The following is a 26,532-nucleotide window of genomic DNA, read 5'->3' as shown; positions in this document are numbered from 1 at the left end:
TGAATCTGGCTTTGATAACATGCTTTTGTGTCTGCGAATTTGAGAAAGAAAATGAGAGGGAGTATGCGTGAGATAGGAAGAAGAAGGAGCATTTGTTTCAGAGAAAAAAATGTGTACCCCTTTCCTCCAATATTATATGCTTAACCCATGGCTTTTGACCCGCTTTAGTACCCATAATCCATGGATCTACCCGATCCAGCATCTTTTTGGGCCCATAACTGTTTCTTTGTTGTTGCTGCGTGTTGTTGCTGTTCACACCCCCCTGTCCTGCATGTTTCTTGCTATTTTTTGCTATTTGCACCCTTACTTGCCCAAATTTCTTCACAAAAATTTCTAAATATTTTTCTACGTATTCTTGATATTTTTCTTAACATTTTTGTGACATTGTTTTGTGTTAAAGCCTGAGAAAAGTATTTGAAGCATTTTTTTCTTATTTTTGTTAGAATTGGTAATTTTCTTGCACTTTTTAGCCTAAAAAATCCTTTAAAAATTCCAAAAAAATTCCTATGTGTTCTTAATCACTTTCTTGATATTTTTGTGATATTTTCATATGTTGAATCTTAGTTAAAAAATGTGTGGTATTTTCTTGTCAATTGGTTGCTATTTTTGTTAAAAAATTGTGAAATTTTATGTGTTTTTGTGTTTAAAAATTCTCTAAAAATTCCAAAAATTTCATACATGTTTCTTGATAGTTTTGTGGTATTATTGTGATAATTGTTGCATGTTAAAAATTGACAAAAATAATGTGGTTAATTTCCTTACTATTTTGTGATATTTTGTGCTAAAAATTGATGAAAATTTGCTCGTTTCCAATTCCAATCCTTGATAAATGTTTGTGGTTCATGATGGATGATTTTATGAGGTTTTTACTACTGTTTGAATGTGTTTTTTACTGGACATGTGCATGTGATGATTGGTTGCTTGCTTGGCAAGTTTTGTTTTGTGAATAAATGGTGCAAATAGGTCTAAATTCACATAAAAATGCAAAGTTTACGATGACACTTGGATCCTCATTTTAAAACCTGGATTTTTATGCCTTGAAAGTATGTTGAATTGTGAGGATTATAGGTCATACTCAAGCCTTGCATTGGTGATGAGATTTTGGGCCTATTTCACATTGTTTTTGCTTGTTTTTTATGTTAATTTTCATTACTTTTGTTATGATACCTTTGACTTGCTTTATATCTTGTGCTACTAACACTTTCATTTCATGTTTCATTCATCCATAAGCATTCCCATTTCATTCCCATCTCTTTCTTCACTTTAATTTCTTGCACTTTAAGTTTCAATTTCATGCAAAAATTAGAATGTAAAGATTTAGGAATTCTTGTAATATTTTACTTTCATGCTTTTAATTTCTTGGCAAAGAGGCCATAGAATGTATCTAGGGTGTGATGTAAAGGACAATGGACTCTAATGATGTACACCGACACAAGCACCGACACATGCACACACCTCACTTTAGATAAATAGCTAGAATATGCATGTTTAGATGTATGTTTAGGATTGTATGTTTAGATGAATGCCTAGGCTTTATACTTAGAAGAAATAATTTTCCAAAAAAATATGAACAAATTTCACTCAAACCATTTTCAAAATAAACCTTGGGATCAAAATCCCACTGAATTTTCCTTTTCATTTTCTTAATCAAATTTCAATGAAAATAATCATGTTTGGACCACATTTTGCAAATGACTAACTCAACCTCACAATTTCCTAACCTCATGCCCTTGAGGCCTCTCAATCTCCATTCTTCAAAATCCATTTTCAAACTTAAAATCAACCAACAAAAACAAAAACATTTTTTGAGAGAGAACTACGGTGGATTTGATCCCTTAAACGGGTACGTAGGCAGGGAACAAAATTCCTTCAATTCAATTAAAACAAAAATTCAAACACATTCTTCTCCCTCCAATTCTTCACTTAGAAAACTCTTAGGATTAAATAAACACTTTCAAAATAGCATTTAAAAATAAAGCGCGCGCGTAGAAATTAAAGACGGTTCCTATAGGATACTATAGTCGTTATGGGTGCCTAACACCTTCCCGTAGCGAAAACAACTCCCGGACCTCGATTCTCAAGGGTTTTGCTTACTTTTTCCCTTCCCAAGAAAAAATAAGATATCACCGGTTTAAAAGGTTCAAACGTAATCAATGTTTGACACCCGAAAACCAAGATAAAACAGTACCAAATCAGCATATTTTTCTTTTAAATCCTTCAACTCATTGGTTCTTACTTCAAAATGTGTAAGAAGTTCTTTAAGTGACTCAACAAGTTCATCTCTGTGAATTTTGGAATATACCTCGTTTTCATCTTCTGAGTCTGAATCTGATCCAGCTTCTGAAGTTGCTGTTGCTACCAACCCAACAGCTACCTTTGCATCTTCATCAGCTTCCTCTTTATCAGATCCAGATTCACTTCCCAAATCATCCCAGGTTGCCATTAAACTCTGCTTAATCTGCTTCTTGAATTTGCTTGGTTTGAATGTAGACCTCTTTGACTTGTCCTTTGACTTTTCTCTTTGAAGATCAGGGCATTCAGCAATGAAGTGTCCAGGCTTCTTACAGTTGAAGCATCCCTTCTGATCTTCTTTCCTTGAGCTTCTGGAGTTACCCCTTCTGGCGAGAAACTTTCTGTTCTTCTTGGCCAGATACTGAAGTCTGTTTGAGAGCATGGTCATTTCAGCAGCATCTGGTTCAGAATCTGAACTTGACTGTTCTTCCTCTTCAGATTCAACCACTTTGAGAGCTTTTGATGACTTGCCTTTGGATGGAAGAGCTATTGATTTACTCTTCTTAGTAGACTCATGTTCATTAAGACTTAACTCATGAACTTTGAGAGAACTAACAAGATCTTCGACACTTAAAGTGTTTAAATCTTTAGCTTCCTCAATGGCAGTCACCTTTGGTCTCCGTCTGGCTGGTAAGCTTCTGAGTATCTTGCTTACATGATCAGAAGCAACATAGCTCTTCTTTAGAATCTGTAGCCCAGAAACTAAGGTTTGAAACCTTGAGTACATCTCCTCAATAGTTTCATCATCCTTCATCTTGAATAACTCATACTGATGTACAAGCAGGAGAGCCTTTGCTTCTTTGACCTTCTTGCTCCCTTCATAGTTTGAACAGAGAGAAGCAAACATAGCTTTAGCAGTGGATTTGTCACTCATCTTCATGTATTCTGCTTTGGGTATGGCAGTGACAAGGGCTCCTCTGATAATATGATGCTTCTTGTAGAGTTTCCTCAGTTCTGGAGTATGTTTCTTTCTATCCACAGCCGCTCCTTCTTCATCAAGGACTAAATCACCAACACCATCTTCCAGAATATCCCATAATTCTTCATCTAGGCTCATGATGTAACTGTAAAAGTTGGTCTTCCACCAAGAGAATTCTTCAGCATCTCCATTGAATTTTGGAATCTTCCCAACACTGGATTTCTTACTATCACTATAATCATGTGAGACATTTTTATAGCTAGTATCACCAGAACCAGTAGGAGGAGGAGTAGACATGTTTTTCTCAGATCTTTGACTGTTGCACGATTAAGTGTTTCACAACAGACCAAGGCTCTAGATACCAATTGAAGGTGAGAAAAACACAAGAAGGGGGGGTTGAATTGTGTTTGGAAAAATTCTTCGTTTCTCCTAAAAACTGAACACACTGATCAGAAGCTAAGTGAGACAGCTTCTGAAGTGATAATCAGAATCTAAATGCAGCGGAATAAAACAGAGAGAGAAGAAGAACGACACAAAGCAATTATACTGGTTCATTCCACAATCCGGAAGTAGTCCAGTCCCCCTTGCACTTCCAAGGAGATTTCACTAAGAGTAATATCTGATTACAATTGCTCAAGCACACAAGCAAGAGACTTCCTTTGCTCAAGCACACAAGCTAGAGACTTCCTTTGCTCAAGAACACAATCAAGATACTTCCTGCTCAAGCACAACTGCAAGAGACTTCCTAACTAAACAAAATTACACAGAAAATTGTTTAAGGTTGAACACTTGATATACAATCAGAGGTGCTCACAATACAAATCAGATACAGACTCAATGGACTTAAGAATTTCTAAGAAATGACTTTGAGACACAAAAATTCTAAGTGAATGCAGAACAATTTCAGCAGAGGTTTGGCACTTGTAAAAATATTGCGAGTCTGTCGTTCAGCATTACCAAATCTCTAGGTCTTCACTCCTTTATATAGAGGTGTGAAAGAGACGTTGTGAAATTGCCAGCACACCAAAGAGTCGTTGTTGAAGCTTGATCTTTCACCTTTGATCTTTTGCCTGATTTGGTTGTTGTCCTATGAAGAACTAATTTGAAATCCATTCCTTATCCAAAGGAACATCTATGCAGGCGAAGCCGTATTCTGGAGCTGTTTTCTTGTCTTGTAGCGTGGACACAAAACAGAGTAGTGGAGAACGTGGTTGTACAATTCGTACAAATGTCAACGTTTCGCCCAAATTGCAAGCACATGCCTTCAAACACCTTTGAAATGATAGTTGCAAAATTCCACTAATTCTTTGTTGTGTTTTCGAATCCAATAGACAGCTTTTGCAGTGATAATTCTTCAATTCTTGAATCTTTGCAAATCCAGTTGATATTCAGCTTCTGGTGAAATGGCTTCTGATGAGGCAGCTTCTGATGATGCGTCTTCTGATGATGCAGCTTCTGATGATACAACTTCTGATGATATGACTTCTGGACCTCTTGTCTTCAGGAGCACTATTCTTACTTCAGAAGCGACTTAACTTCAGGAGCGCTTTTTCTCTTCAGTAGCAAGTTGCCTTCAGGAGCGTCCAAGCTTCAAATTTTGTTGTTTCCTTTGCTCTTTATTTGCTCATTCAGAACCAATGATGATGTAACTTTTTAATTATGGTCCTGTACACTTGAACAAATATTAGCTAGTCCAATTTACAATTTTTAATACCTTGTTATCATCAAAACTCTTTAAGGTTCATTGTTAAACACATTTTGTTCCAACACATGCGACATCCTCCAAAGTCACGGTCATCTCACCCATGGGCATGTGAAAAGTGCTGGTCTCGGGATGCTACCTCTCGCATAGAGTCATTAACAAAGCATGAGGCACAGTGGCGTAGCCCAAGAAAACCAAATCATGTAACCCACTCTCCCTAAGCGGACCCCAAAACCATTCAGCATTCTCGTTTGGACGTCCGAGACTCAAAATCTTAGCGCCATGATTAATCGGTTTTACAAAACGGAACTTACGACATTGAAATAATAGAAAAATAAACATAGTTTAAACAATGTAAACATTTAACTAATAAAAATAAAACTTAACAAATGCGAAAATAAAAATCACAAATTTAATTTTCCGCATATAAAAGTTGAAAGAAAATATAAAGAAAATAAAAGTTGAAAGAAACACACATATAAAAGAATTAAAAATATAAAGAAAACATATAAAGAAAACAATAAAAGAAACACACATATAAAAGAAACACACATATATAGAAAACAATAAAAGTTGAAAGAAAGAAAATATAAAGAAAATAATTAAACATAAAGAAAAGAATTAAAAAAAACACATAAAAAAGTTGATATAATAATTAAACAAACACACATATAAAGAAAATAATTAAACATAAAGAAAACACATTTAAAAAAATTACACTTACGTTCTCTGAATTATACCAAAGCGGCAATGCCACATGCTTGGCATAAAAGTGCAGCAGAGATATGTTTTCCGGTCCTCCAGGAAAGGAAGGGTGCTTAGGTAACACCTCTGGGGCAGCCGCTGCTGCAATGTTATCCTCGTCTGCTATATGTTGCTGCTCTGGCATATGCTGCTGCTCTGGCATATACTGCTCGTCGCACCCACCATCAGTGACATCATGGTGATCCTGATAATTCACATACTCCATCTCCTGGGTCGGATCAACCACCTGCAACTCTTCAGGTTGTGCCTGAGAAGCCTCAGGAGGCTGAGAAGTCCTTGAACCATCCACCCTCCGACCTCTTCCCCTCTTTGGGATATATGAGTTTCTCCTCTCCTTCTCCTTCCGTAGCTTTGTGTCTGAGCACGCCTACCACCAATCATCTTAGATGGACCAATGGGGTCCTGATCGGCCATATCTACACAAATTTTTTAAAAATTAACATCATTTCCATAACCTAATCAAACACATTAAACCTAGACTAAACATAAACATTAACATTAAACCTAAACTAAACATAAACATAATCAAACACATTAAAAGTACAACATTGAACATCATTTCCATAACCTAAAATCATTCATATAATCATCATTACAATAAAATTTATGTCCATCATTTCCATCATAACTTAATCATTTCTATACACTTAATCATTTACATCATAACCTAAACACACTAAAAAATCAATATACACTTAATCAAACTATAATTAACATCATTTCTTACATTTCCATAACCTAAACTAACTAAATAATCAATATAATTTTCATTGAGGTATTTGATCAAGCATTTTGTGTGCAGAGTATAAAACATATTCAAGTTGTGTCCATTTGCCACCATTCAAAGCCACATTATCATTTAAACAACATAGGCAACAACTAAATTCATTTATCAATTCATAAACTACACATGCAATCATCAAATTGTCAATTTTAAAATCAACCCTAACCACATGCAAACTACTCCAATTTTTTTAAAAAATAAACCTAAACAACCTAACATTATCATTAAAATGATTGATACAACTTACTTGTGATAATGTGCGGTTGATTTACTTGCAATTCGTGAAAATCGCTTTGGTGAAGATTGGAAAGAATTTGAGAAGTTTGGAAAAGTTTTGAAACTGTTATGTGTTTGTGTTTTTGCTTCTGTTTATGTTCAGCACGCCTCTACAGTTAACTACCGAGGTTTTCCTCGGTAGTTAACTGCCGCCGGTTTTTGATTTCCTCGGCAGTTTACTGCCGAAGGGGCATTTACGTATTTTACTTGTGTACCTCAACCTTATGAAACGTGTCAACAACAATTTTCATAGACAATAGCTTGCGGTGGTAAAAATTCTACCATGTCAGTAACAAATTGACAAACTTGGCAATTGGTAACTATTGTCAAAGATGGTGCAACAAGGATTGAAAAATAAGAACCAAGCATTTAATGCACACGGTTCAAAATCCTCTATAAATAGAGAAGAGTTTCAGCAATAAAACACATACCACAACACAACACAATCCTCACTCATAGAGAGTTGAGAGAAAAATATAGAGTTCCTCATAAGTGTGTGATAGAAAAATATAGTGAGCCAATTTGTGAGAGTTGTATCTACAAATTGAGATACATAGTTAGGTCCACCTGAGGGTGAAGATTTGTATTCCCATTATTATTATAGTGGAGATTTAAGAGGCCTACGGGTCCCGTGGTTTTTCCTTACTCACATTGAGAAGGTTTTCCACGCTAAAATTTTGTTGTGTGTCATTTTACGTTTCCGCTAAAGTTCCTATTTTGAGTTCACGGAGGAGGGAAATTATGCAGACATTTCCCAACAGTGGTATCAGAGCACTCGTTGCTCTGGGACTCTAAGGTGTCATATCTGCAAGATAATTCTTAGTATGCTCTGTGGCTGCAACATTCTTTGATCTTCCACATCAGAAAAGAAATTTCTTGTCGCTAGAAATAAAGTGAGGTAGTGATATATTGCATGCATAGGAGTTCTAGCAAGGAAAGACTTAGTATTTAAGTGTGTCTATTGACCCACCTCTCTTACCTGGGAACTTTCCTGGTGCACTATTCATGAACTCATATTTATTCTAGTATACGATACTAGTCACATTGGTTAAAGAAATTATTTCCTGTGTAACTCAAGATGGATGGTTCAATCAGCCATGATGGTGATATGTTGAAGCTAACTACTGACAATTACACATATTGGAAGCCAATGATGGAAGACCACTTGTATTGCAAAGACTTCCATGAGCCAATCACCTAAAAAGATAAACCCAAGAAGAAGACCGCTACAAAATGGGAGACGGAGAATCGGAAAATAGTGGCTATGATCCGAAAATACATTGATCGAAGCTTGTTCGAGCATGTATCAACTTATACCAATGTGTATGAGTTATGGATGAAGCTTGAATCGTTGATTCAAAAGAAGACGCCCAGAAATAAAGCACACTTTGTTAGAAGACTGGTGAAGTTAGAGTACTCAGACAGTCAAAACAATGGTGACTAGTCTTAAGAAACGACCGTCTTTGAAAGGAAACAATGTAAAGACGGTCTTTAAAACGACCGTCTTTTAATTATTTATGATTTTTATGATTTTTATTTCTTCAAATATTGTTAAGAAAAAACATTTATACCTCAACTTTACCCTTTTGTTATTTTTTTTTTGAAGAATACCCTTTTGTTATTTTGTAATCCCTCTCATTTTTTTTTAATTCTGCGCTGAGTTTCCATTCTTTGTGACCTGACATGGCGACATCTTTATCACTTTCTCAGGGTGGATATTATAAAATTAAAACATTTAAATATTTATTAAAAACTAACAAAATGTAGAAAAACAAATTTGAATTCAAAAATATTTTTGTAATTGTTTTAGTTTTTAATGAGTTATTTTAATGTTTCAATTTAAAAAAAGGCTAATGCTTAACACAACGAAAACCCATTTCACTAGTGGCATGGCGAGCAAAAGTTCCACAACGTTTGTTGAATGTTTCGAAAAATTAACCACATAACTTGCGTGAATTCCAGACAGTAACAATATTTGATTGGTCTAAACAACTTTCGGGAAGTTTTCGGGAACAATTCTTTCCCTTTAAATAGCACTGCTCGGAACAAAATCCATGATCAAGTTATTTTAACTCAGTGTAAACTTGGCGAAAAGACGAGTAGGCCGTAAGCATTTCACGAAGATTTCCTTCACGTTGCGAATTCTCACAAAGGAATTTGTCACGGTGGATTTCTTCATGTTGAGCCAAATCTACGAATGTGATGTCATCATGGTAGAGGCTTGAAAGTAGGTTGTAGGATGAGAGGTGAAGCTTGAGGTTGAAGATGCGACAGCGGAGGAAGAATAGTGAGGATATTTTTCTGAATTGTTGAATCTAGGTGAAGGTGAAATTAGGGGGTACATGCTTACTATGTTTTTATCACATTTCCTTCATTTTTTGAGATCTGAGATCTTCCAAAGAATGAAGAGAGCAGAAGATGAAGAAAAACTTTTTGAAAATAATTATTCAATAATAAAGGCTGAGATTTTCCCGCTTAGCTTTTCTTAGACTTGCTTGTAGTCTTCTTTCTAAACTTTTACAACCATCCCATATCCTTAACAAACTAACCACAATTAATCTATATGAATCATCATGCTTTCTTAAATCTAATTTCTTTGACAACCACCATGAGAAGATGTCCATTGTGCTCCGCAAGCATAGCAGAACTCATATTTGCACCTGCAAACAAACACCAACCCTAAAACAGTTATTCACTTATTCAATTCAAGTTGGTTCTTAACTTCTAAAATTGTCAATTTGGTCTTCAACTTTACTATGTGTTAACTCATATTGGTCCTTTCCGTCCAAACCGTTAAACCAACCAATAATTTCATACATGGAGTTAACATAGTAAGAAGACTGAAAATACATTGCAATAGTCATTTTCTAACCCATAAACAAATTAGTGAAATTACCCCTTTGATGAGAAACTTGCACAATCATTTTTAAAACACATGCACCATTTTATTTTATTTTATTTTATTTTATTGCTTTTCTTATATTTCAAAATAAAGAGTGACAATTGTGACTAGATACCTGCATGTGATATGCAAACAGCCATCCCTTTTTTCAACATAGAACCTACATCTTGGACACCTTTTCCATTTCTTCTGATTAGCAAGCTCCCTAACAAGAAGATCTTCCCTTCCTCTTTCATCCGCATTCAATTTCTGATACTCCTCACAACCAATTCCGGGATGCCAAGGAACATGACATCTTGCACAAAACAGTCTATGACAAGAAGGGCACCCAGATTCCCTAACATCTTCTCTTCCTTTATCCTCATCAAGCAACATTGCAGAACAATCCTTAAAGGGGCAATAGAACTTAGGAACAGCAAGAAAAAAAGCCTCACACAATGCATCATTCCACTTATCAATCAATTCTTTAGGAAGCAATTTCCTGCAAGATTCAAGCTCCAACACACCTTTGCAATTCAAACCAGGACAAGACACATTTGTTATGTTGTCTTGGATTTTTGTAGCCACTTGTTTGACAACACATTCAGAACAAAATGAATGGTAACATATTTGATTCCTGAACATTTCATCAGCCGTTTTTGTTTCGGCACAAATCTCACAAATGGTGATTGGAGAAGACGGTTCAACTGCATTGATGACAATGCCAACATCAACAGCCTTTGATGAAGATGCTACGCAGTGCAACGGTGGTGACTGGATAAGTGTTTGATGAAACTGTAACTCTTCAGCAACGGTTTTGGATGAAGATGCTACGCACCGTATGGTGTTGGTGCCAAGAAGGAAGAGGATGAAGGGTTTTGGTGAGAAGTGATGACAGAGGCCAATAAGGTTTCTTGAAACTGTAATGCTTCAGCGTACTTGTCATCGGAGACAGGGACGTTAGGGTCAATTTCATTGTCGGAGACAACAGAGAAGTAAAAGTCGTCTACGGTGTCAGGACCAAGGAATGAGGATGAAGATGATGATTGTTGTTGTGCCATTGTTGTTTGTGTCTATGCTTCACATTTCTTGTTTTTAAGGAAGGAACGAGTTTGTAACGCGGAGCGTGAAAGAGAAGATGAAGATGCGTGAAAGAGAAGATGCCGTTTTTAATTTGAAAAGGCGCATAGAGAGAATAATTAACTTCTTAGTCAAGGATAACTTTAGTTAGCAGCGCCTTTCAATTTTCCAAATCCATTATTAACTCCTCGTTGGTTGATACATACTATTATACCAGTACTCCCTCCGTTTCTTTTTATAAGCAAATTTTACTTTTAGGTTCATTCAATTAATAATGTATGTGGTTCATAATATGGACCTCATACATCATTAATAGAATGAATTTAAAAAGTAAAATTTGCTTATAAAAAGAAACGGAGGGAGTACCATTTTGCCATAATGTGAATCGGCAACATTAATATACACCTTCAAATTTTTATTTTTTTTTTTGAGCAAAATATACACCTTCAAATTGGAGTATCGTTTTGTTTGAATATTTTATTTTATAAATTAATTTGTTATTTACTATAATTTTTTAAAGGGTGGTGATGCTTACAAATGTTTTAAGTACACAAATTTTTAAAGCAAAAAATGATAATTTTGCTTGGAAATGACAAATTTTGAACTTTTAAAAAGTTGACTAAAGTTGAAAACAGAACTTTTCAAAACAATTTCTAAATTTGTTTCTTTAGCAAGTGATCTAAAAACAGTACTCCCTCCGTTACACAATTATTATCTCTTTAGCATTTTATTTTTTTCTCAAAATAATTGTAACTTTACAATACCAATGCATCATTTATTATTTTTTTCCACTATTATACCCTTATTTATTGAATTACATCCAACTAACTACTCCACTAACTGCAATTAATAAGGGTGTTTTAGTAAATGCTACTAATTTTACCATTGAAATCAACACAATTAATCATTTCATTAATAACCGCACACAAACCTTAAACGACTAATACTACGAGACGGAGGGAGTATTTAACATTTTTCTTTTTTAAATTAGCAAACCTCGTCAAATATCTTGTTAAAATTAAAAAAGTTCAACAAAAACTCTACAAGATTAAAATGTTTAGTTTAATGGTAAGAAGATACTCCATCCACTGATGCTCCCTTGGATTGGGACATCATTCCCTCCTCTCATCCTAAATCTATTTGATGACAAAATCAACAAAATATTCATTCTACCATATCATTAAAGTGTAATGTAAATACTCCAACAATGGTATGAAGTTTTTGTTGGAAAAAGAGGAATAGGAAATTAGGGAAAGATAAAATCTTTTATGGACACCTACATTTTAATCTTGTACGAAAATATGATTAATTTAATTTGAGTATATGATTAATTCAATTCACATAAAAAATTATCGTTCATATGAAATTAACAACCGTATTTTGAATGTGATTAATCACGTACATATAAGGAACTGAAGAGAAACTAAACGGGAAAATAAACACCACTGTAATCATCAACTAGAACTTGAACTTGAACTATCTCTTGAGGGGCTTATTATAAACTAAAGTTCTCATAGTAGTAGCACATCTCGTATTAACTAGGATATCCGCACATCTTTTGTTTCTCGATACACATGAATAATTTTAACACTCCAACTTTAATCTAGAATCTGTTTGAAATTCCTTATGATACACCCACCATCCAAACAAGCTTCCCCTTTCACCATCATATTCCAACTTTAATCTAGAATTTGTTTGATCTTTCTTGTGATACCATCCAAACAAGCTTCAATTCTCCTTTTACTATCATTCAAACTTCTAGCCACCACCAGGAAAGCAAGCTGAACTTTCAAATTTATCACTCCACATCCTCTCACTAAACAAAGACCTTCCTTGACTCCACCTTCCACTATCGTCTCGAATCAATCCTCCACAACCCGCCAATCTAGCCGTTTGCTTCAAAGCACCATCGGTATTAAGGCAAAAATCACAGTGCATATTCTAGTTCTAGTTATATTTGAGAGAGAGGGAATTGTAGGTAGGAAAAAAAAATCTTACTCACTTACATGGAAATCGCAATTGATTATGCACACTCCTTTTATAGCAAAGCTAGGTAGTCACTACCAACAAATTGAAAGTGTAACCAACTAATCAACTAATTATGTATTCTGAATCACAAACTCAACACACCCTTTGGCCTTATATTCAAAATCACTTATTGAACTAAACTTAGCAACACCGCCAATTCTACCTTTATTCACTTGGTCACAGAGAAATCTGAATTGACTCTCATTGTGTTTACTACTACCATATGAAACTAGGTTCTTTGTCAGGCCATATAATGCATGACAAGCAACATAAGAGACAGGTTGACAAGACAATCACTAGTTAGCACTTCTTGAAGAACCAAGAGACTGAGGCATTTAGAAGCTTAAACATATAGCCAATGGTATTTTTCCACTCGACTTTATCATAACATCAGTCATAACCAGAGTATCAAATTAATTCTAGGCTCGTATGATCTATAACCATTTTAGAAATCATATATTCACCAAAATCCACTCTTCCTTTTAGTGACTACTATATGTGACTGTCTCTGAACCTCCATGAATCTAGTAATCAACTCAACACCAAATGTGATTTGTGGTTTACTATTGCACAGGCATCTCAAGGATCATACAATTTGTTTTAACAAAGTGCCATTGACTCCCTCTCCATCACAATCCTCCACCAGTTTCACATTTGATTGCACAAGGGTGTATACCGGATTAAATTGAACTTTTTGTACCTTTTCAATACACATCTGCATTATATCAGTTCTGATGTACTACTGCCCCCTTGCTAGTAACAAAAAATTACATTCCCAAATAGTATGATAGCATACCCAAATCCGTCATATCAAATTCTAGATTCATGGTTACCTTGAATTCCTCAATGTCATCTAGATTACTTATAGGTATACAAGTAGGTCATCAACATCTTAGCTTTGTTCTGCACCCTCACATAAACACCATGAAACACTGCACAATGGGAGAATCCTTGCTGGAACAAGAAAGAGTCTATCCTTTTGTTCCAAGTCTTTGGTCCTTGTTTAAGCCCACTATAAAGCTATTTTCAGCCTATACACCATGTCTTTGCTTCGATGGATCCGTTTCTTTGGAGTAGTCTAAACCAACTCTTTGGAGAAACCTTTTTCCCGTCTTTTTGTACTTATCAATAAATCATTTAGGCTTCGATGGATCTACTAAACATTCTAACTTGGCCTCAGTCTATGTAAGACAAAGGACAGTATTGAAATGATTAATACATGAGGGATCAAGCCGAAGTATAAAGCAAACATAAAGAACTATAAACTCAATTAAGTCTCGGTCTCTGACTCAATTGCATACTTTTTGTTGAATGCAATGGACATCATTGACTTACTAATATTATGTCTATCTTAACATAACAAATTTACCCCTTATTATTAAACACAAACAAAATGAACAAGCATATAGCAGCAATGTCGTTGACAATTATTTAAATCTATTTAACTTGGTTGGCAACCACCGTGAGTAGAAGTCCATTGTTCTCCACAAGCATAGCAAAACTCAAACCGGCACCTGCAAACAAACACCACCCTGTATTCACTAATTCAATTCTAAAAACAAATAACCCCCGCAATGATCAACTATATAATCATGTTTAACTGCATAATCACAAACAAGAGTTGCAAATGTGACTTAGACTAACTTACCTGCAAGTAATATGCAAACAACCTTCAGTTTTTTCAACATAGAACTTGCATGTGGGACACCTTCTCCATTTTTTCTCGTTAGCAAGCTCTCTAACAAGAAGATCTTCACGCCCTCGTTCATCCGCATTCAATGTTTGATACTCCTCACAATCAATCCCGGGATGCCAAGGAACATGACACCTTGCACAAAACAATCTATGACAAAAAGGGCATTCAGATTCCCTAATATCTTCCACCCCTTCATTCTCATCCAACAACATAGCAGAACAATCCTTAAATGGACAGTAGAATTTAGGAACAGTCACAAAAAGAGCTTCACACAATGCATCATTCCACTTATCAAACAATTTTTTAGGAAGCAATGGCATACATGATTCAAGTTCCAACGTACCCTTGCAATCCAAACCAGGACAAGACACTGTTGACATTTTTTCTTCGATCTTTGTTTCCACTTGTTTGATGATACATTCAGAACAAAAGGAATGGTGACAATTCTGATTCTTAAACATCTCTTCAGTTCTTTTTGTTTCCGCGCAAATCTCGCAAATGATGATTGACGGTGAAGATTCATTTGACTCTTCATCGGTCACGAGTTTTATTTGCTCTGTGTTGAGAACAATTCCAACATCAACAGTTTTTGATGAAGATGCTTCGCAGAGTAATGAAGGTGACGGTGGTGGTGATGAACAGGAAGAGGCAATTTGGGAATGGGAATTGGAAGTGATGAGTGAATCTGCAAGGGTTTGTTCGACCTGTAAAGCTTCAGCGTATTCGTCGAGGTCATCTTCATCATCGTCGTCGTCATCATCATCAGAGATATCGGGAACAATGTCTTGTTGCTGCTCCTCCTCCATTGGTGTGTGCTCTTGCGGTGTTTGGGGGAAAATGTGGAACGAATGGATTTGAATTTGATTGTTACTGTAGAGAATAATATCGTTAGTGAAACCTAGATTTTTTAGCGTGGGGAAACATGAAGTGTCCCTAGAAATTGGAAATGTTGTTGAAGGGAAGTACAGTCCCCAAGACAAGTCTTTTTGCCTTTGGATTGTGACTAACTGGCTTTATTGTCTTGTTAATTGGCTTTCGAGAATTGTTCTTCTCTCTTGTGTTTTTGCTCATTCACATGCCAACGCAAGATAAATCACGTTGAAAAATGTCAAAACATGAGGGAACTCCCGTTGAAAAAGTCGTGAGTTAACTCACGTTGGGCATAAGTAAGAAAATAAGCAATTTTGGAAGGGAAAAGAGCAATTCTTTTGTTGTTCTATTAGTTGGTTTTTTTTTTTTAACTTTAAAATATCTGTGATTAAATCCCTTTTGGTTTGTTTTTTTTTTTAACTAGACTAGAATGGGTGCACGTTAGTTGAGGGAAAATTTCTAACTGAATTTAACGTGGCTTTGCCAAGCAGAAGACTGAGGAGTGGCAATAGCTACAATTAGTTCATGAACTGAACGTTAGTTTGATATTATATTTGGCATTGTCTCTAGCCATGAAACGTTGCTTTATTAAACTCTTTGTCATTCCCTAAAACATTAAAAATACTTTTAATTTTTGGTAGTTTGATTGAAATCCTTCTCATTTTTACTTGCTGTCTAGGTGTATACTCAAAATTTTATGTATATGGTTAATCGTTAAGTCCACCTATATCTGTAAGTGTGGTTTATATTTGTGATGCATTCATCTTCGACTCTTCGTCCAGTATGGGGATAAAATGAGTTTTCGGTCAATGGTCAAACCAAATGTCACTCTTATCATATAACTTGTAAGTAGGTTAACGCCAGGGAACATGTAAACTGAATTCATTACTTATTGAAAAGAACAAGGGACTAATCTCCCGAGCCTTGTGAAGAAACAAATTATTATTAATGAATGAATACACAGAGCAATTGAAAGCCACTGTTATGCTTTACAATGAAGCATGAACTTAGGAATGATATGAAATTCTATTTTTCATGTTGAGTGAAGCTGTAGCATATGTACGTTTATTGGCTGAGTGAGTCTTGATCACATCATATAGTAATTGATTTAGTAGACATTGCGATGAGAATTGGACTTTTTTCTTTATTTACAATTACATGTATAATTAGTTGTTTTTTGGTTTCTTTCTGTCATTATTGTGTGAGTTTTGTTTGTTTAGCCTAGTTTTTTGTTTGCCTTTAATTTTACTCATTTGCTTCATTTTTGGATGGTTGACTTGCTTTGTGTGAAGTGTTGAAATGTATTTATGCTCTTTTGTTTTTTCTTTTCATTGTTTTCTTCTTTTTTTTTTTTTTCTTTGAGAAGTTAGCAAATTTATTTGTAAATTTTTGTTTTGAAAATGATGTGAACATAATTGGTGCAGGCAGCAGAAAAGAAATTTTGTACAATTATGAAGGTAGAAGGAGAAATTTGGTGAAACACAAATGCAGATGGATGAATTTGTTGCATTTATAAAGGTAAAGGTGAGAATTGTTAATTCCATTACTAATGTGTATTGTGTACTATATATTTGATTGGTACTTACATTGGAACAATGTTGTTTGTTGTGGCAGGGACTTGAAAACTTGTGAGTTCACTAACGATGATGCCATTAGTGTTGTTAAGGTTGGGGGAGGTACTTACAAAACTGTAAATGTTGATAGTACGGAGTGCGGAGAATATTCTTAGCATGGACCTGAAGTGGTTAAGCCCCCATGAAGTAAGAAAACTTGAGTTTGCAAGCCAAGATATGGCTTATGAGTTCTACAACCAATATGCTAGAGTGAATGGGTTTGTTGTCCACAAAAGCAAGATCCTTCTAAGCAAGGAAGTGGTAAAAATGCTTTATAGTATCCACATTAGTTGACTTGGTTATATTTTATTGTCAGACCATTGATGAAGAAGGTAGGCTTGACCATTTGTTTTGGTGCGATGGTATGAGGCAAATGGATTATAAAGTTTACGATGATGTGTTGATATCTGATGGAACATATTGAACGAACAAATATCATTGTCTATTAGTTGTGTTTTTTTGGAGTTAATAAGTATAATCACAATTTTATATTTACATTTGGGTGAGAATGGGATGGAATCGACCCCTTCATCTTCAAGTTGTTGAAAAACACCTTTTCCACGCCGTCATCATCAAATTATAAGTGCGAGATAATATTGTCAACCTTGTCTTCTTAAAAGATATGAAGCGGATAAATGCAGACTTTGCGACTTTTTATTTTTTGTTCAAAAATTAGAGTATTGCTTCTTTTAGGTACTCTGCGGCGGCGCACTGAATCAATCGTTGATTCTTACACATGCTGTCTGGTTGATACAACATGATCTCTATTATCACAAGGTTGCTCAAAATGATGAACAATGTTGCATCAACCATCATTTGGAGCAAACTTGTGATAATATAGATGATGTTACATCAACCAACCAATGCAAAAATCAACAAACCCAATTTGATTCAAAGTCCTAGAGTACTTACATGAACCAATACTTCAATTCCAAAACAAAACAAAAAAATCGTCAAATATGCAGTTGTCCGTTTTAGATCTTAAAAGACAATGTTAACAACGTTATCTTGTATTTATCATCGAATGATGATGACATCGAATATGAAGCTTGACAACAACTTGAAGATGAAAGAGTTAATTCCATATCATTCTCACAAGTAAGGAGCAATAAAATTTGTTCATTCCATATGTTGCACTGAAGGCCAACACACCACCATAAACGTTGTAATCCATTTGACTTAGATCGTCGTACCAAAACCGGTGTTCAAGCTTTCTATGGTCGTCAAAAATTAAAATTAAAATTAAAAAATTATGTATTTTTATGTCATTTTATATTTACAATAGCTAAATTTATCAAACATATTAACTTTAATTTTACTAAACTGCTCTATATCACTTTTAAATGAACTGTTGAGATAATAAAGTTGGTGAGGAAATTGCAAACCTATCCCTTAACAACACAACTGTAGCATCTACACTTGGAAAAAAATCACGTTGTTTTATCAAGCTTAACATTGATGCTTCATTGCCCCTCAACAAGCAATATATAGGTCTTGATTTAGCTTTCGAAATAAGAGATGAGAGTCTATACAAAGTAAAAACAAAGTTACATACACTATCTATATAAGGTTTGTGTTACTCGAGCACGAGTTTTACTAGGATTAGGCTAAAAAACGAAGTTACATACACTAGTTATACAAGCCTTCCCATTCTAATTCTCTACAATGGGTCAATCAAGCGTAACCACCTAACCAATACATGATTTTCCCAGCATCAAAATGAACACGATGGTGTTGAGTTTGCTTCTTGAATTGAACAATTTTTTTTATCAGACTTTAGTTTCCTTTCCACCAAACTCCTAATTAATAGAGCTCATTTTCATTTATTTTGATAAAGAGCTTCTTTTCATTGGGAACCAACGAATTAACGTACGAAAAAAAAAACAAACACAAAGGATAAAATATAATAGTACATGATTTGAATTTGTTAATTTTTAATATGCGTTCATTAACATATGAGTCAACTTATCAGGAGATGAAACTCGTATAACTTACGAGTTAAATAGGTCAATTTGTGTAAACCAAAATATATATATATAAAAAAAAACGTATAATTATTTTGTAGGAGTGTTAAGAATATTCTATTTTTAATACTCACTCTTTTATTGTATGAAAATAACGAGTCTCACACTTTAAAAATGAATCTTCATATAAAATAGTAGAACCTGCACCGATTTCACAAAAAAAAGTAAAAGTTGAAAATAGAATGTTCCTAACTCTTGTTAATACGGATCATTTGTTAGACACGATATGCACAATATTAAGCGTTATGTTGTTGGTGGATAGCAAACTCTATATTTAAATCAATTTACTTTCAACAAAAAAAAAACTTTTTACTTCTTGCTCCTCCATCCTAAAAAAATATCCTTTTACTTCTTGCTCCCTCCATCCCAACATGAGTGACTTTATTTGACTATGTGCATTATTTATAGAGGACTAATATGTGGTACAAGGCTATATGTTTATCAATCCAATGAACTCGAGGTGTTTGAAATTTAATGACTATAACTTACTTTTGTGGAATAAACCCATGGTGAGGTACTATGAAGCCCCGATACGGATACGGATACGGGTACGATACGATACGGGTACGCGAATACGTCAAAAATTTGAAATTTAGGATACGATACGGCTTGGATACGTTTACAATTTTTTTTAATATATATATATATATATATATTAGACATAAACGCACAAAAAATAAATAGCGTGAAATCTTAAAACTAATTACACCAAGTCAAAATACAATGGACCATTCACCAACTAAGATAGCATCCTTTAAACCAAAACATACCATATAAACAACCTGCACCATGATGATACTAAGGTAGTATGAAGATAGTCACCATTTTCAAGTAATGGTCAATATAATGATCTCAATTTACAAAAATTAATACTTGTGATCAAAATACAAATAAAAATTTCAAATAAAAATTAAATTAAATTAAATCATTCGTATACTTCTGGGATACGTATCCGGGAGTATCCTTAACGTATCCTTAAGGTATCCAATATATTTTTAAATAAAAATTAAATTAAATCATTCGGATACTTCTGGGATACGTATCCGGGAGTATCCGCGGAGTATCGGTATCCGATACGTATCCGACACGGGTACGGCACCATTTTGGAGTATCCGGGCTTCATAGGTGAGGTATGAATTTTGGTCAAAGTAATGGCCAACATACCTTCGTCGATTTTTGCACCCTCTATGGTTCGTACCATGCATCATTATTTTTAGGAAAATGTTAACTTGTGCCCTAAGGGCACATGATAAAGATCTAAAAATAGAATTAAAAAATAAATATATTGAAAAGATAGGTTTTTAAACTTTAAAGATTTATAAATGCACAATTTTTAAAATTAAATTTCTACATTAATTTTTTTTTATCTTATACCCTTAGGGCACAAATTAACAATATTTTTTTTTTAATTTGGATATCCTATGCGTCTAATGGATAAAAACATATCTAAATTAGAATTTAAATTCATCCCCTTTTTTTAAGGAAAATTCATCCCATTTATTATTTAAGCTTACCATACTATATTTCTCATACATTGCACGAGGTTAGTACACTAATTTACATACATATGCACTAGACAAACATACCCATTAAAACAATCATTAACTTGCCTTTTTTAGTATATATTTAAAAACAAAATTTTATTTCTTATATGGAATTATTAAACTGCCTTCCATTATCGAATCATCACTGTCCTATTTTATTTTAGATTTTTTACCATATATGGTAAAAAAAATTATCACATCACCTCTCAAAAAATAAATTTAACAAGGCTGCATTTTTTTTTATCTAGATTCAAAGTGAGAACCTATTCCCTTTAATTAAGCTGACAAAAAACTCTTACCCTCTTTATTAAATTTTTGTCCTTTTTTTACCTGTCCTTTTCTTCTCTCTCTCTCACTATTTATTCACAAGATTGCAAACTCCCATTCATGGTTACCCACCTTCTCTTCTCAACCTCCTTCTAGAGTCAAACCCTTCTTCCACCTCCTACTTTCACTTTCATACCCCCCACTAATCAAAATCTCAACTTTCACACACCCATTTCATATTTTCTTCCATTCCATTCCATTTCATATCCATAGATTTTCCTTACCTTTACATGTTTCAACATGAATTTCAAAACCTGCAGGTACTATACTATACTCTACTCTAATGTATTTTACTTTATTCTATGTCATTTGCTCTCTTTTTTTCCGTAGAAATTATCATTTTTCATTTTGAGCATATTCTTTGTATTCAATGTATATTCAGATGCTTATCTTTACTCACAGGAAAACAAAAAGAGGTTGCTGAATCACATCACATGCAATGAAACCTTAGTTGATACTCTACAACGTTATTGGAATTGAGTATTATATATATAACAACAAAGCTTAGTTCATTTTGTGTCTTTACTTTATACGGCATTATTATTGGGATTGTGATCTTCACCATGGCAACCACGTTTAAAGGAATTTGTAAGAGTTTGAAGTACATTACTCAGATGTTTGGTAATAATTTTTTGTAACTTTCGTACCAATTAATGTGTTTAATGTGATTTCTGTGTTTTGTTATTGTTTGGACTAAAATATGAAATGGGTCTTTTCCCAGTTGTGAAGGAGCGAGAGATGGAAATTGGGTACCCGACGGATGTTAAGCATGTGGCTCATGTTGGATGGGATGGTCCCTCAGGGAATGGACCCAGTTGGGTATGGTGTTTATATAGATTGGTTCATAACATTAAGCATTTTATCTCTTTTTTTGTTTCTTATGTTGCGTGCATGTTTGGATTCACGGTGAGTTTGGCAGAATCATAGTGTCATCGTGGTTTTGCTGAACTCGCCATGATTCCAGACATTTTGTATATTATTTTGTTAACTCTTTTCTTCCGTGATTCCAGATGGATGATTTTAAAAAAGTTCCTGAATTTTCGACATCAATTGGTAACTTGGATGAAATTAGAGACTCTGATCCTATGGCTGTCACTTCATTATGGTCCTCCATAGGTATGCTTTGCTTCTTGTACAAATGTATTGTCCTTTACCGGTCAATTAGTCGAAAAAATGACTGTGTTTTATTATTGTTGTGTGTTTTGGATATGTTCTTGATAAAAGTGTGAGGCTTTCTAAAAGCTATATATGTTCTTTGCTCCCTTAGAAAGAGTTTGGCTGTTCTGTCACGAGCAAACTTATCTCCAACAAAGAGAATCTTATGGTTCTTTGCTTTACACAATTAACACTGTTTTTTTAAGTGTGGTCCACACCAGAATGCTTGTTAAGTACATGTTTTGTTGGTACTTTGGTTTTCCATGTGATAAGCTTTATCAATATGATAAGTTAAACCTTAAAAAAAGAAGAGAAATTGCAATTGCAACTATTTATCTAAAAAAGTTCTATTAAAAATTTGATAGAGATGGAACCATCACTAGTAGACATTGCTGTCACGTTCTAGTATGAATCATAGTTACAGAATTCGTAGGATTCACTAGAGAACCGCGAATTGGTTCGCGCGAACCGGTTCGCGGTACTTCCGCGTACTGATTTGCTCAAATTCGTCGTGAAATTCGCGTAAGCAAGCGTACCAAGAGTACCCATTGAAAGATCCACGAAAAAAGAATACAAGTATATCCAGACTTTATTTTATGAAGAGGAATAGAAGTAATAGATGTAGATCTTGAGTGATGTTACGAGGTTAGAGGTTTCTGGAAGAGTGATTAAAATGGGTTAAAGAGATGGAGGAGGCGGCTGTTTTGTTTCAAGGAGGAAGAAGATGATGAATTAGGGTTTCTCTCTTGCTGGACATATTTTTCTATTGGGCTTGGGTCAATTTGGCCCACAATAAATTGCAAGCTACTGTCTAGTAATTTGGCCCAGATTTTCACTAGGTTTTTTTAGAAGAAAAATAACTTAAAAATTTTACTTTTTATCCCCGCACGTATTGAGGCGTACCGAAGCTCTATACCTCCACACGTACCGAATTCTTCTGATGTCGCGTACCGCGTACCCAAACCCGTACCACGTACCAAAGCGAATTACGAATTATGTGACTATGGTATGAATTGGTGAATAATGCAATCACCGCCTTCCAACTAGCCTTGTATTTATGTAGTCATGATTGGATGGATGTTTAAAGGTGATTGATAGTCTAGCCAAGAAAAACAATCAGCTTTGCACCTTAAGAATTAGCCATGACTGTGCTGAGATACTTTGTCTTTCTTGAAGGGGAAAGTATATGATGTACTGTGTTACTATAAAAAAACAATCTATATATTCCAAGGGTGGGTCTAGTGCCAAATTTGGAGTATCTGACTAAATAACAGTTGAGAAGTTTTTTTTTGAAACAACAGTTAAGAAGTTAACATGAAACAAGGTTGCGATATTCTGTTTGAAAGATGACAGTGGCACTCAGGGCCGGCCTAAGGGTAAGGCCACTAAAGCCCTAGCTTTAGGCCCACCAACAAAAATTTATCTGTCTTTAGTTTTTATAAAGAAAAATGCTCCGTATGCAGACAAAAAGGTCGCATATTTTAAAATTTACTTCAGGCCTCATTGATTATTGAAAATTATTGGGTTGGCCCTGGCGGCACTCTGCATGGATGCAGCGGCACTGTGCATGGATGCAGCAGTTCCATATGCTAAAATTTGTGTTTAATAACTCCAGAATTTAGGTTTCAAAATATACTGTTTAGCTTCATGATGATTATCCTTTTCTGAAGGCTCTACGCATTTTCCGCATGTTACCTTCGACTGTGGTCACCATACAATACTGATTAAATTCTCATTATATCATAAATAAATGCATTGCGTCGTACCATGGACAAATTTATTTATTTCCAACAATTGCATTGTGATTACATTTCCTTCCATTTCTAGGATGAGAATCATGAGCAATAGACACGTCATATATATTTTTACATGTAAAATTGTTTGAATGAAAATCAGATCTTATTTGTTATTTGGATCCATGCCAGTTCCTATTCTTAATGATACCTATTCTTGTGCACAGAAAATCAACAATCATCAAACATTTACAAAGGCATCTCATCTGCTGCAGGGGATCCTCATATTGCAGAGAAGCCTAAGCAGAAAAAGGTTAAGTCAACTTCCTCTTCCTGGTCACCATCATCTTCATCAAGACGATCAAGAGCATCAAAATCAAAGGCTACCTTCAATGAGAGAGAAGCAATACCAATTGCTCTGGTGTAGCAGATTCAAGACTAGGAAATTAGAGAGATATTTGGCATCACCATATGAAACAAAGTATTCCTTCCCAGTAACCAGGGAAAGAAAGATAATAAATATGGCGGTGAAAGTTTTCCTGGCTTCTAGTTAGTAAATTATAATCTAGTCCAGTGGGAGTAAAACCAAATTATTCGTTTGCAGACAAAATAAATCAATGAAAAAAACACTAACGTGGTTATTCACTTATTCTGGGAAGGAAATTTGTAATGAGTGTTTGGGTTTCTCCAAATCATATGCTGACCTTGAACTTATAAGCTGTGTCGTCAATTTTGAAGATTTAAAGGAATGGCATGGTGGTGTTTAATAGTTGTATGTCCGTCCTGTGGCATGTTTTTTCTTGTTTATGAATTATAATAGTCCATTTTGAGCATGCACTGAGGTGCTCAAAATATGGAAATGGTATTTGCAGCGTTCAGATGGACCTTGTAGAGTTTATATGTGCATTATATGTTGTGACACTAAATGATAAGTTTTGCTATTTTACCCATTTTAGTATTTGAAAGATATCCAGATGATTTTCTCATTTGTTCATAGATACTGTATTTTTCCGAGTAAGATCATGTCTTCACAGTCACATAATCAGCTCTTCTTATTGTGGCAGGTTTATGGGCAATTTTAATTTGCATGTCATTATTTTGTTACCTATATAAGTAAAATATTGTATTGTTATATGAGTGATTAAGGTTGAATCATATTTCTTCAAAAAAAAAGGTTGAATCATATTACGCATTTATTTTGATTGCAGGTGTATTTTGAACATCTTAAAAACGGAAGTGCCTCTAGCATTCACATGCGCCCATTGTCAACATAATTCTTGAGAAAGGGAAGAATTGGAAATGATAATATACATAGATTCAATATTATTTTTAGCATTTTTTTGTACATGTTCTCTCTCTGTTACAATTGCTTATTACATGAGTTTTCCATCTTCTTGTTAGCAATTTTAAGTGAACATAATTTAAAAAAGAAAACTGAAATATTATAAAAAATAAAAGCATACTACTAAAGTTTGAAGATTTGCAAATCAAGGTCTATGGTTAAATTAATTAAGTAGTTGTAATGGGCTACTGATATAAGATTGATTATTAGTGAAGAAATTTTTGTAATGATTTTTATCATAAGATTGATTAGAAGTCCACTCCAAACCATTCAAATGTGTCTTACAAATGTTTATTTTAGGATTTTTATCATTTTATTATTGTTTTATAGATGCGTCTTTATTCTTTTTTGTCTTGATCATTCGGTTGTATGAGGAAACGGGCTTTAATAATCTCTGCTTTGAACAAGAGGTAACTAAAACATCAAATATTGTTTCAACTATGGTTTAAATTTATATTCTCTCAAACAATTCGTTTTTAATTAAAGTTCATTAATAAATTGAGATCGATCACATGGTTTAGTTGCATCCTTATATCAAAATTCATATGTGACTTATTATGCATGTGATTTAATTTTTCAAAAAAAAAATGCATCTTCAAAAATATATTTACGGTGAAATTAGCATATAATCTACGTATAAATAAATTCGTACTTCAATTCAATCCACAGTTAATGCGAATTTAAGATCCAACCATATGTAATTGTGTGCAGAATGTCTTCTTTGATGATTGTATAAGAACATCTTCAATGTTACAATCTTAAGGAGCCCGCTTTATGGAGTATAGTGTGGGTCAGTAAATGTCAACTCGAATATATGCAGTATTCAATTTTTACTTCAGCAAGAGATTTATTCAGTAATGTTTGAAGGTGGGAGGAGAACTATTGTGTCCATGTATATATTGTCGTGATTTTAAAGAAGTTGAGAATTGTAGCTTCAATCACACGTGTACTACCACCAAGAAAATAAACGTCTGCAAAATTTCTTAACTTACAAATATCATTTCCCTCTTCAATATATCATATTGTCCCTCACACTTTTACGCTTTCAAATGCATGAAAATAACATTTTAATTTTTTTTTGAAGGAATAATATTTTAATTTTATGAAGCTTTTTTTTAGGGGAACTTCTACGGTACACTCGTAAATTGAGGTGTACCGGTAGTCTTGTTTCCTAAATCTATAAATTAACGATCAATTTTATGAAATAAATAGTTATTTGTCGGCATTTATATTTTAGAAAATATCATTTTATAAGAAAAACACATCATTCATTGTTTATAAGAATCATAGTAATTTTTTTACATATTATCGTATAAAACAATCAAAATTCTCTATTATGAACGATAAAAATTCAATTTTATTTCGTTGACGCTTTTGGTAAATAAGATTTAATCATTATATTATAAATGATAAAAAATAATATTTTTCTTCAAAATGTCAACTTGAATATATGCATTATTCAATTTTTACTTCAGCACGAGATTTATTCAGTAATGTTTGA

At 34.1% G+C, this 26,532-nt stretch overlaps 2 protein-coding genes and 2 pseudogenes across 5 annotated transcripts; 1 reads left to right on the top strand and 3 right to left on the bottom strand.

Annotated features, from left to right (window-relative positions):
• LOC146958700 (uncharacterized) overlaps positions 1 to 6,176 on the bottom strand; it is a 33,656-nt pseudogene extending 27,480 nt beyond the window's left edge.
• A 3,028-nt stretch (positions 6,177 to 9,204) lies between these two features.
• LOC146958699 (E3 ubiquitin-protein ligase RSL1-like) lies at positions 9,205 to 10,680 on the bottom strand (annotated as a pseudogene). The gene is made up of 2 exons (XR_015024705.1): positions 9,756 to 10,680; positions 9,205 to 9,398 (listed from the first exon to the last, which is right to left on the bottom strand). The product of XR_015024705.1 is annotated as an E3 ubiquitin-protein ligase RSL1-like (transcript).
• Positions 10,681 to 13,967: 3,287 nt separating this feature from the next.
• Positions 13,968 to 15,490, bottom strand: LOC146958698 (E3 ubiquitin-protein ligase RSL1-like). Its single transcript, XM_085740234.1, has 2 exons — positions 14,376 to 15,490; positions 13,968 to 14,241 (listed from the first exon to the last, which is right to left on the bottom strand). The coding sequence occupies exons 1-2, from the start codon at positions 15,227 to 15,229 to the stop codon at positions 14,169 to 14,171; spliced, it is 927 nt and encodes a 308-aa protein (XP_085596360.1). The 5' UTR covers positions 15,230 to 15,490; the 3' UTR covers positions 13,968 to 14,168.
• A 5,371-nt stretch (positions 15,491 to 20,861) lies between these two features.
• On the top strand, positions 20,862 to 24,639 carry LOC146958697 (CRIB domain-containing protein RIC1-like). Of its 3 annotated transcripts, none has more exons than XM_085740233.1 (5): positions 20,862 to 21,061; positions 21,204 to 21,422; positions 21,523 to 21,620; positions 21,812 to 21,917; positions 23,965 to 24,639. In XM_085740233.1, exons 2-5 carry the CDS (start codon positions 21,365 to 21,367, stop codon positions 24,114 to 24,116), a joined length of 414 nt encoding a protein of 137 aa, XP_085596359.1. In that variant the 5' UTR covers positions 20,862 to 21,061; positions 21,204 to 21,364; the 3' UTR covers positions 24,117 to 24,639. The 3 variants fall into 3 exon arrangements, with proteins under 3 accessions (XP_085596359.1, XP_085596357.1, XP_085596358.1); XM_085740231.1 differs by having other exon boundaries at positions 23,917 to 24,639; XM_085740232.1 differs by having other exon boundaries at positions 20,864 to 21,061; positions 21,184 to 21,422; positions 23,917 to 24,639.
• Positions 24,640 to 26,532: the final 1,893 nt, after the last annotated feature.

This window comes from Medicago sativa, chromosome 1 (genome assembly GCF_051527215.1).
Source record: "Medicago sativa cultivar Bolivia chromosome 1, Bolivia_mono, whole genome shotgun sequence".
Taxonomy (NCBI): domain Eukaryota; kingdom Viridiplantae; phylum Streptophyta; class Magnoliopsida; order Fabales; family Fabaceae; genus Medicago; species Medicago sativa.
Note: the sequence above shows the minus strand (reverse complement) of the source record. Positions and strands in the feature narration are given on the sequence as shown.